The sequence below is a fragment of the Lepidochelys kempii genome, chromosome 1 (assembly GCF_965140285.1).
Source record: "Lepidochelys kempii isolate rLepKem1 chromosome 1, rLepKem1.hap1, whole genome shotgun sequence".
Lineage (NCBI taxonomy): Eukaryota > Metazoa > Chordata > Testudines > Cheloniidae > Lepidochelys > Lepidochelys kempii.
Genome location: NC_136380.1, coordinates 8,723,853 through 8,735,185, shown reverse-complemented (window position 1 = coordinate 8,735,185; position 11,333 = coordinate 8,723,853). Strand labels below are relative to the sequence as shown.

At 46.5% G+C, this 11,333-nt stretch overlaps 1 protein-coding gene across 1 annotated transcript; it reads left to right on the top strand.

The window, feature by feature from the left end:
• Positions 1 to 1,280: 1,280 nt before the first annotated feature.
• LOC140899063 (olfactory receptor 52R1) lies at positions 1,281 to 2,270 on the top strand. The gene has a single exon (XM_073313853.2). It carries the CDS (start codon positions 1,281 to 1,283, stop codon positions 2,268 to 2,270), a length of 990 nt encoding a protein of 329 aa, XP_073169954.2.
• The last annotated feature ends 9,063 nt before the right edge of the window (positions 2,271 to 11,333 follow it).

Sequence of the window (11,333 nt, the reverse complement as noted above, 5' to 3'; positions counted from 1 at the left end):
TACTGAACTGGGTTTTTAACCAAAGTTCTCTACTTTCTTGATTGTGGAATCATGGCTTTTTAGATCTCTCATAAACTCTTCTTAAAGAACTTCCCCCATTTTTCATTCCCATTTTTCTGTCTACATTTTTCCTCCCACTCAGTTTTGCTGATCATTTGCCTTATCTTTGGGGAATTGGCCCTTTTGAAGGGTATCTGTAGATAGCTATTACTGGCTGGGAGCTGTTCTCTGTTTGTCCATATCAATGTAATCAGTTCCATTCTTTATTTTGTTCTCCTCTATCGTATGCCCCCTTAATTGTCTCTTCTCTAAACTAACCAGTCCCAGACTTTTCAGTCTTTCCGCATACGCCAGCCTCCCCCATTCTCATAGGCTGCCTGGGAAATCCCCTTTCTATCTGCTACATCCTTTATAGAGGCTGGGTGAGCAAAAGTGAGTGCATCTCCAGAGCAGGATATTCTCCATCCCATTCCTTACACATCTGAACATTGTCTTTGTTGTGGCCACTACCGCAAATGAGCAGGTGTTTCCGTGGAGCTGCTATCAATGATGCCCAAGTCTTTTCCCTGAGGTGTGTTCTAGTTGGGATGTTTCCCCTGGCACATGTCTTGGCAAAGGTGTTTTTTTCCCACTCTCAGATTTTCAATAACTAGGTGAATGGGAAACTCCCTACAGCATGGACTCTGTAGCCTGGGTTTCATTGTATTGAGCCTATGTGTAAATTGGCAGATTTTTTTTGCTGAAACTTTGGTCAATGACGAAAAAGCCTTTAAAAGAAATCATTGTTGCAAACCCTTACACCTCTCGTTAAGGTGCCTTTATTACGCCACTGAAACTGAGGAGTTCTGTCTTCAAAAGTGGCTTTGTAGTGTTTACACCTCCACTATTTCTTCACCAAATGCTGCCTCTTGGCAAAAAAACTTGGCAGTGCAGATAAGGCCTAAGGAACAATGAGGGAAAACCAGCATCCACTCGTGTTTCGTGCTGGTGCCTATTAATGTTTCCCATACCACGATGTGTAGGAATTATTGACGAAAGGAGCACCATAAAATATGGAACTGACATTAGTAGGGTCAATTGTTCATAATTCATTTATCTTAATCATTAAAATGTCATTTTTCAGTGTGTGAAGAGCGACCAACCTGCTCCATCCATGAGACAAGCCTCGAGCTGTGTATGTAATGTCTAATATTAACATTTTCTTTCCATCCAGGCATTTCTCCTGTGACCATCGACCTAGACCCTGGGCACATACAGGAAGTCAGGGGGACGCACGGTACATGCAGGAAACACCATTCTGCCTCAGCATTGGAAACCTTCTCTCCTACTCCATGTCAGATTCCAATTCAACCGACTTTACCAACCCTTCCACCTTCATCCTGCTGGGCATTCCTGGCCTGGAGGCAGCCCATGTCTGGATCTCCATCCCTTTCTGTGCGATGTATGCCATAGCCATCTTGGGGAACTTCACAATCCTGTTCATCGTGAAGAGGGAGCCAAGCCTCCATGGGCCCATGTACTATTTCCTCTGCATGCTGGTCGTCGCCGACGTGGTCCTGTCTACGACCGTCCTACCCAAAATGCTGAGCATCTTCTGGTTCAATTCCAGGGAGATCAATTTCAGCGCCTGCCTCACCCAGATGTTCTGCCTTCTCAGCTTCTCTGCTATGCATTCTGGGATCCTTGTGGCCATGGCTTTTGATCGCTACGTGGCCATCTGTGATCCCCTGAGACATTCCACCACTCTGACAAACCCTGTGGTGGCCAAAATTGGCCTGGCCGTGGTGCTGCGTGGCATCATGCTCGTATTGCCCTATCTCTTCCTGGCGAGGAGGTGGCCATATTGCAGAACCAACATCATTCCCTACACATACTGCAAGCACATAGCTGTGGTGAAGCTGGCCTGCGCCGACATCCGCATCAGTAGTTACTACAGCCTCTCTGTGGCATTCTTGGTGACCGGTGTGGATGTGTTTTGTATCACTGTGTCCTATATCCAGATCCTCAGGGCCATCTTCAGCCTCCCAACAAAGGACGCCCGCCTCAAGACTTTTGGGACCTGTGGCTCCCACCTCTGTGTCATCTTAGGCTCTTACATCCCACATCTCTTCTCCGCCCTCACAGAACGGTTTGGGCACAATATGGCCCTGCATTTCCACGTTCTCATGAACAACATGTATCTCCTGGTGCCCCCCATGTTAAACCCCATCATCTATGGGGTGAGGAGCCAACAGATTCGGGATAGTCTGCTCCAGCTCTTTACTCATTAAGGGTCATAAAGCTTTCTCCTGGTGATCTGGCTGTCAGACTGAGCTCCATGCAGCGCTTGCTGGTGACATGTGCTGGGTTCTCTTCCCTGAATCACTGACTGGCCAGTCAAAGAGACCTGAAACCCTTTCCTCACTTTACTGTGCTGTGTCAGTATGACAAATGGGGAATCTGACTATGTGCAACTCCGAGGGTTGCCGCCTTTCTAATTCCTGGTAACTGGAAGCATGAGCCCCCACCCATGTAGCATGCATCTTCCCCCAGGTTACGCCCCTGCTCTGCGTCTTCCCCTCAAGGCCCTGCCCCTCACTCTCTCCTCTCCTCCCCACCTCCTGTAACTCTCTGGATTGTCCTTGTGACACTCTGCACTCCAAAGCACTCTATATTTACCACGGTGATGTAATTATGGTACGTTTTGTACAAAGTATGTCCTGTGAGCTATTATTCTAAAGGGCTTAATCTGCTTAACATTAATATCTCCTTGGGTATATGAAGTAATGAAATCATGCTTTGTGTGAGTTCCTAACTTGTGATACGAGGCTGGAAACACCCAAAACCAGCCTTTCAGGTATGTCAAAGGACTAGCTAGACAGTGTTAATTGCTGTCATAAACACTCATCGAGGGAAGAATCCACTAGCACAGGAACTCTGTATAAGAAAGCCTCCACGGAGGGAGTACGGAGACAACAGAGAATGCTTGGTCAATGGGGGTGGACCCCCAACGTCACATATACAGACTTTTCAGAAAACTGGAAGAAACTATAAAAGGTGTGGAGTGAAATCATCTCTTGTCTTCACTGCCCCACAACTCAACAGCGGCAAGAAGCTCAGGAAGACAAAGGAGTTTGAATTGGGAAGGGGAACCCAGGCTTCAAAGCAGGTACAGCCTGTTCTTCAGGAATCTGTAAGCCTGCTTGTATCATCAGTCAGGGTGAGATATTGCTGATTCAAATCCTATCAAGCATGTACTAGCCTTATGCTGCAAGTTTGTTTCATTTCCTGAGTAACCTGCCTTGATCTGTTTTTATCACTTATAATCATTTAGCATCTATCCTTCTGTGGTCAAGGGGTGGGGCTAAGGGTTCAAGGGGCGGGGTTAGAGTTCGATTGATGGTAGCGCCCTTATACTACAGTATATACTACAGTGACCCCTTTTTGCCATCTAAAATACGAAAATTGGCTAAAAGAGCCGAATGGCTCAGTTTGTGATCTTTTTCACATTCTATTTTTTTTTTAAAACTGGTAATGTTTTACTTTAAATAAAACATTTGTGAATTGGGTCATTGTGTTTTGTTGTTGTTTTTTAAAAAAACCACGCCAAACATCGATTGTCTTTAAACCCCTCACCTGGGGTGCTTTATTGGGTAACATGATGAAAATCGTTGCAAGATACACATGTCTGGGCTTGTTGAAACATGCTTTGAGCAAGGCTAGGCATGGCCAAGTATTTAAATTTATTTTTTACAAAATTCATCACCATCCGGTCGTTTTGCACTAAGTCATTAGAATACAATTTTAAAATCCGGTCAAAAGATAAACCCTTGCTACGAGGGTGTAAGAAAAACACGCAGTGATAGCCGCAGGCAACGGAGCTGGGGTCTTGTAATTGTCTGTTGTGAAACACAATGTCTGTGGCATTTTTGTTTAAAAATTTCATAATGCTTTTAGGAAAGAACACACTGTTCGGGGGATGCCCGTATGAGTCAAAAAACTCTCCAAGGTTATGCTCCACCAGATACACGGCAAGCCAGTGTTCACCCGGTCGGCTGTGTGGATGCGTGTTGACCACCAAACCTAGGGGTCTCTGAGACAGCTTGCCGTCAGGGAGCCAATCGCAGGGAAACACGTCTAAGAAATTCTTTTTCGTGTAAGCGTCCGTTGATAAGACACGTGAGAGCTGCACGGTGTCCATGTTCACATGTAGTCAAACAGAACATTTCTCCTCTGATTTATCTCTATGACGTTGTCAAAAACCCCATACACAATCATATTGACAGTAATGGTTAAAGCCTTCCCAAAACAAATTTCTGCTCTCAGGTTCCCGGTTTTAATCAGGGAATAGTGATTGGCGCATTCCTGGTCGGGGGACAGGTCAAAGGCAAATAGGGTGTAACCCTGTGCAAACTCCTCACTGTCGATTAACAGAGAACCATCTTTCATGTGTTTACCGGCCGTCTGTACCAGATTCATGTATTCTCTCACGCAGCGTCCTGCCTCAAAGTCTGGTTGAAGAGGCTTGGTCGGTATCTGCTCACCATCCACATACAAGGCCACAAAATTAATATCGTAATGCTTAAAATGAAAGGGATTTTTAGCATAACTTCCGCTAAAGGCATCGTTATCCACGAATCCCAGGACAAGCATTTTGGGCAACTGTTCCAGGAACTGGTTCTCCTGGTTACTGACCCTGCTGCCCGCAGGGATGCTAAACACTTTCATTCCCACACGGTCCACGGGGTATTTGGCATTAGCGGTAAGCAGGGCCTCGGCGTGCCCCAGACGAACGCTCAGGGCCACCCGTACTTTCTTCACAAAAAGGGATGCTGATAGAATGCACAGTTTAAAGCCTTTGGTTCCGCTGCCCATTAAACAGAAAGGATCTTTACTGCGCGTCAGTTTAATTTTCACATCCACTCCGTTCAACAATAGTTTTTCTTGAAAAAACAGGTCGCTGTGTAGATGACCCAGAAGCTCTACTGTTCTGCTTTGAGCGGTCAGTTTTGCAAGCCTCACAAACCCGAGATTCTCGCCATCCAAGTCTGTGTCTTCCTGTTGTCCAGCAGTGTCTTTGTAAAAGAGGCCAGCGGAAAATTGTGTGGCGAGGGTGTCGTTGCTGTAATTGAGCACCGATTCTATAAAGGCCCTGTAAGGGTAACAGTTGTTGCTTTGGCTTACAAGACGGTCTCTGAGCGTGACATGCAGCTGCTAAAAATAGAGGCCACTGGGTAATTCACCAGGCCCACCTCGGCGTCCGCTTCGAGTTCAGTTCCATCTCCTTTTACAATCTTGCAACACAGGTACAGCAGTGTGTTGTTTAAATCCATATAATCTATGCCATTCCCTGCTATAAAAAGTCAATGGGGGCAGACTCCGTAACGGCCGACAGAGGTGGCACCTCGAGGTAGATGCTTTTCTCAATGCTGGTCTACGTAGGGGCTATTTGGAACAAGTCTAGTTCGGATTTGGTGCATTCTTCAGACCCACAGTGAACGAAAGCCATGTTGATTAAAATATATCTCTCGTATCAGCCGGCGAGTGTTTCCTCTTTCGCCCAGGCTTCCTCTTGGACTTTCGCTTATGGCCGACCCTGCGGGCCAAAGTCCTTCTTTTAAAGGGTTTTGCTTTTTTATAAAACTCGCTCTCTCCGGGGGCGCAGGTGTAGCTTGATGATCACCTTGCCAAAGCGAAATGAGACGCTTTTGTTCTGATCTGTCTTTATTTCAATGGTAATGGTGTCGATGTGGTGTTTACTGATAGGGACGTAATGAGGTTTATCGTAGGTGATGGTGACAAACTCGTTGTTCCTTCCTTGGACAGGGACACAACGTAACAGGGGAACAGAAAAGTCCCCCACAGACTGATGTTCTACGATATCCGTGTACAGATACAAGGAATTAAAACCCCCTGTAATGTCTCCTGAGAAAGGGAATTTTTGGACGCTGTGTTTGGGGCCCAAGCCCATAATGTTAGCTAGCTCCCTGCTGGTAGAAAACATATAAGTAAAAGCGGCGGATCTAAGTCTAATTTTTTTACCCACAGAGCCGTAGTTCATGACCATCTCAGGCGGTCCGGGGTGACAAGCTATGATACTGTTCATATGATCCAGTAATTCGGGTATGGACGCGTAATAACCTCGTCGTAGGATGAAACTCCATGCCATATCTCCAAAGGTGACTTCAAAAGGGGTGTCTTTGTTGATAGTGTTCCAGCTGTGCGGGTATTGTATTTCCACTAACCCCACCTCCCAGGCACCCCGGAGATCCAAGGGCTTAATTAGCCGTATTGTAAAGTTCGAGCTGGTGTTTTGGGGAAAAATTGCAGAGCTGGCGTTGCTGGGCAAAGTAATGTAAAACTCGCCGTCGCTCATCTTCTCTGACTTTGCGGGGAGGAATAACTTTTGTTTGTTTGTTGTCTGTGTCTAAATGTCACAGAGTTGAGAAGCTTTCACCCAGCTGTTCAACTTATCAGGCCACCCCAACCATTTTACCAGTAGTTGCTTTTTTCTCCCTTTTCCTTTCTCCGCTAGAACTTTTTCAACCCTGTAAATCCTGTCTCGTTTGGGGTTTACTTTTTGCAATTCTTCAGGGTAAAAAGATCCAGTAACTGTCTCACCCTCGTAGTCTTATAATCGGTATACAGGTCTCTGACCCCTGGTTAAGGCTTCATCCACTATGAATATCTCATCGGTAAATGTCTGTTCATAACCTTTTTCAAAAGCTCCTTTGGTTTTAGATAGTCTCACGTGGTCGCCTTTTCGAAAAGGGGCAACAACCGGTTTTATTTTAAAATCATCTCCATAAACCATTTTCCATACCTTCAGAGAATTTGAAGGGTTAACATCAGCGGGTCTGGTATGTATAGTTCTGTGAAAGCTCTGGTTGTAACTCTTTATAAAGTCAGGTAACACATCGATGTAGCGAAAGGTGTTATGGGCTGTAAAATATCTCCACATCCTAGTTTTTAAAGTTCTGTTAAACCGCTCCACAACCCCTGCTTTGACTTCATTATTAGTAACAAAATGGTGAATGCCATGCCGTTTTAACAATCTGCTTAAGGGTTTGTTTAAAAATTCTTTCCCCTGATCGGTTTGTAATTTTTGAGGCACACGCCCTTCGCTAAAAATAGCTTTAAAGGCCTTGGATACCTCACCACTCGTCTTGTCTCTTAGGCCTAAGGCCCAGGGATATTTGGATAGAATGTCTACCACTGTTAAGATGTACTTAAAATTGCAGTTCTGTTTGGAGAACTGGTGCATATCCACCAAATCTGCCTGCCATTGCGCATCCACTTCTGAAACAATGGTCTTGTTTCTTTTAAAACGTATTCGAGCCGGTTTGTGTAAAGTATAAGCACCCTGGTCTGAAAGCCAAGCTGTTACTTGTCTTCTATTGAAAGTTTTACTGTGCTTTTTGGCCACTTGAAAAAGAGGGTTCACCCCGCCAAAGCTCCCAACTTCCCCGGGGGTGTAATATATTTTCTTTAACAGAGCCGCCTGTGGAGACATGACTGTTACTGGTACCATCTTTTACTAACACAAGTGTGGGTGGGGGACAACATTCATATTAACACATTTAAATAAGTTTTATTAATCGCCTGGTTTAACACAACCTTTTACAACAGCCTGTAAAAATGGGCGCCATGACTCCTAACATGAGGGTGTCTGCGCTGGTTCATTCTTCCATTTTGTCCTTTTCCTCTTGAGATCTGTGTCTCAGACATGAGCAAAAACAGCTGATGCATGATACATTTACTCCCACAGGGCTATCGATGTGTAAGTTCTCAAAGGCCTCCAGAAAGGCATCATCGAGCTGTTGAGAGATTTTTTTCAAAAAAGAAACAGCGTAAGCACACCACTGCTTGGTTTTTGATTTACACAATCCCTGGTTCCTAGCCCTCCCACCCCCCATTACACACCCCCACCCCGACCATCACTTCTTAAACATTCATTTACCTGAGCCACGTCTTTTTCATTCACCTTGTCCACTAGTGACTTCCCCAAGCCGTGATCACCTTCCACCTCTTGGGGGGTGGACAACAAGAGGCCATTACGCTCATCGCGGTGCCTCACAAGCAGCTGGGTTTCGGGGTCGGTTTCCGGTGTGTCCATCAACGGCTGGGCCAAAGGGTCCTCCTCAGAACTGTCGCTGATGTAGCGCTTTCTCCACACAAGTCCAAAGGCCTTCGGGGCTAAAACAAAATCTGAAGTTCTCACGGGGGTGGTGAAGGAGTCCATGATTCCACGATTTCTAAAACACGCGCTCTTGGTAAAAGACAGCCTCTTCTGCCCGACGCTGGGCCTTATGGGGTGATGGTGCTGTGCTCTGATTGGCAGAGGGGTCATACGCCCCTCTTCTGGGCGGTTCACCCCATCCCAGAACCTGCCCTATTTTGGTCAAATCTGCTCTCGGGCCGGCCTGATTGGTAGAGGTTGGTGGGAGGAGTTGTTAGAGGGGTCATACGAATCATTTCCGGACGGGTCACCCCGCCCCCTGGAACTCATCCTAATTGGTTAAATCTCCTCTTGGTCCTATCGGAACAAAACCCCTCCTGATTGGTAGCGGGATGGGGGGAGGAGTTGTTGGAGGGGTCACAAGACCCACTTCCGGAGAGGACACCCCGCCCCGGAAGTCGCCCTGATTGGTCAAAGCTCCTCTTGGGGGAAGTCCTACAGGGGCAAAACCTATCCTGATTGGTAGAGGGCAGTGGGAGGAGTTGTTAGAGGGGGTCACATGACATACCTTGCTTCCGGCCACGTGGCGGCCTTGACCCTGGAAGTAATACCCCATGGGGCGGGACTTCCGGTGGGGGGCAGAGGTCAAGGGGTGGGGTTAAGGGGTCAAGGGGTGGGGTGGGTGTAACATGACACACCTTGCAATAACTCATGGGGGCGGGACTTCCAGTGGGTGGGACTAAGGGGTCAAGGGGCAGGGCTAAGAGGTCAAGGGGCGGGCTTAGGGTTTTATTGATGGTAGGGCCCTTGACAAGCATGTGTGCTTGTCAAGGGTCAGCGGGAAAGGGATAGGTGTGTTACCAGCACTGTATTTTAATGTAGCATTTGAATGCTTTACATATAGTTAACAATAATGTTTTTGTTTATTGTTACTTGTGCTTCACCGGATATGTCCTCGAAAGGAGGCACCCCCTCCACTCCAGCCGAGTGTCTCCGCCAGATAAGAAAGCGCCCAAGACAGAGCAAGGAAGATATGTTCTGGGAGGTGCTGCAGAACTCTGATTCAGACAGGACGGAATTCAGGCAGTGGAGGGAAAGCGAGAAGCAGGAAAGAAAAGAAAATGAGGCATACACTAGGGATGCAATGGAGAGGCTGATAAAAGTTTTGGAGTGGGAAACCACCATGCTGCAGTCCCTTCTGATGCTCCAGACTGAGCAGATGGGTGCCCGCCCTCCCCTTCAGCACATTCAGAACTCTTTCCCATGTCCTCCCCAGGCTCCACCCACACATTCTACAAGTATGTCGACCATGTACCTGTAGTTCAAATGTGATTGCTCCTGTGGTAACTCCCACATGGTAGTTTACATCTAGTCGAGCCAGCACATTATGAAAGGACTATTCAAGTTGATGGCCCATCAATGAGCACACCATGGGTCATGGAAGAAGCTTCTCCCCACCTGGTGGAGTTCCCTGTAGATGTCTGGCCAGAATGTGGGTAATGGCCACTGTGATGACTCACTGAAGGATGCAAGGACATATGACCAGGTCATGTGACACTGGACTCCATCTTGTGCCTGTACTTTCCCACTGACAGTGCTGGGGGCTTTGTTTGGAACAATGAAGTTCCCTGACCATGGCAGAAGCTATAAAATGGGGAAGTGACATCATCACTTAGCCACACTCCCCCCACAATTAAACACCACAAGACATGGCTGGAGGGAAAAGATTTTGACTGGGGAGGTGGTCCCAGACTGGAAAGGAGAAATCCTGGCCTGTGTATGGAAGATTGTCCCATCAGGGTGAGATACTGCTTGATTCTAATTTATAGTACTCAGATTGTGATTTTGCTTTATTTTTTAGCTTATCTACTTTGAGCTGTACACTTCTTAGTTACAATCACTTTCTGTAGTAAATAAATCATTTTAATATTTTTTAGCTAAAATAGTTGTTGTTTGAAGTGTAAAGGGAAATCTGCTCAGGAACGGGGGCTGGTGCATTGTCCTCTCCACATTGAGGGAGGGATGGAGTGGAAAATAAACTTACACTGGTCAGGCTACTGCCCCGGGCTAGATGGGAAAGTGGGTAAGGAGCACAGGTGTTACAAGGTTTGAAGGAATGTTTGAACTTGTTTCTCAGGACACTTTTTAAACACAGGTAAAGATGATGTGAAACAGTGTCTATGGGACAAAAAGGTGAAAACTGTGGATGAGATGGCTTCTCTAGCTGATGACTTTGAGCAGACACAAGCATCTATTGTGAATAAACTACAGACGGAGGGTTTACACTTGGTGGGAAGCATGGTCCCATTTTACCCCATTCTTCTAATCCCCAACCCTAATCTCCTGTGAAAATGGAAGAGTCCAGGAGGTGCTATTATTGTAATTTCACTGATCACCTGAGGAATAAATGCCCTGTGCTCAAAGAAAGCAGGCAGCAGGTAGCCCATGTGAATGCTGCGATTCTGAGCACAGAAACCCCTTGGGCACCTGTCATTTATCATAAGGTTTCTAAAATTAGCCTCTGCTGAACTAGACATGAAGCACTTAAAGGCTGTCAGCATTAATAGCAGGGAACATCTTGGGTGGGAAGATACAGGGGCAGAAATTTCAGTGGTTAGGAGAGGTATACTGCAAAAGGAAACATACTGACAGGACAGATGGCAGAACTTTTATTATTTTGCTCTTACAAAATCCTTTTGCCTTTGGCTAAAGTGCACACAGAAACCGAAGGTTTGGAAGCTGTATTATCAGTGGGGGTAGTAGACAATGATCCTATTGATAAGCTAATTGTCAATGATTTCTTCCATGTAGCTCAGGCTGTTAGAGTGTCCACCTTCAGCAAGAAGGTGCTTTGTTGGGACCTCAGAGGGAAAGGGGAAAGTCCCAGGAACTGCTCAAAAAAAGGAGAGGTCTCCTTGATTCCTCTGCAAACGGGGGAAGCTGCATGTTTCCAGGGGTGGGGGTGGTTGAGACCAGCTCCTGCTCTGTAGCTAAGGACAGTGTTGCCTAAGGGAAAAAAATGTCAGTGTTGAAGCTAAACAAGGGGCAAACCCAATGCTAGGGAGCACAGGGAGATGGGTTCCAGAGGGCAGCTGTAGTGAAGGAAAGATTCACTGGTGCGGCACATTGTGCTGGTGGTCCTGAGAATTAGCTCTTTGCAGCTTCGGAGCGCCTC

Excerpts from the sequence above, each read along its gene's own strand:
- LOC140899063 (XM_073313853.2), top strand. The coding sequence starts at position 1,281 with ATGCAGGAAACACCATTCTGCCTCAGCATTGGAAACCTTCTCTCCTAC.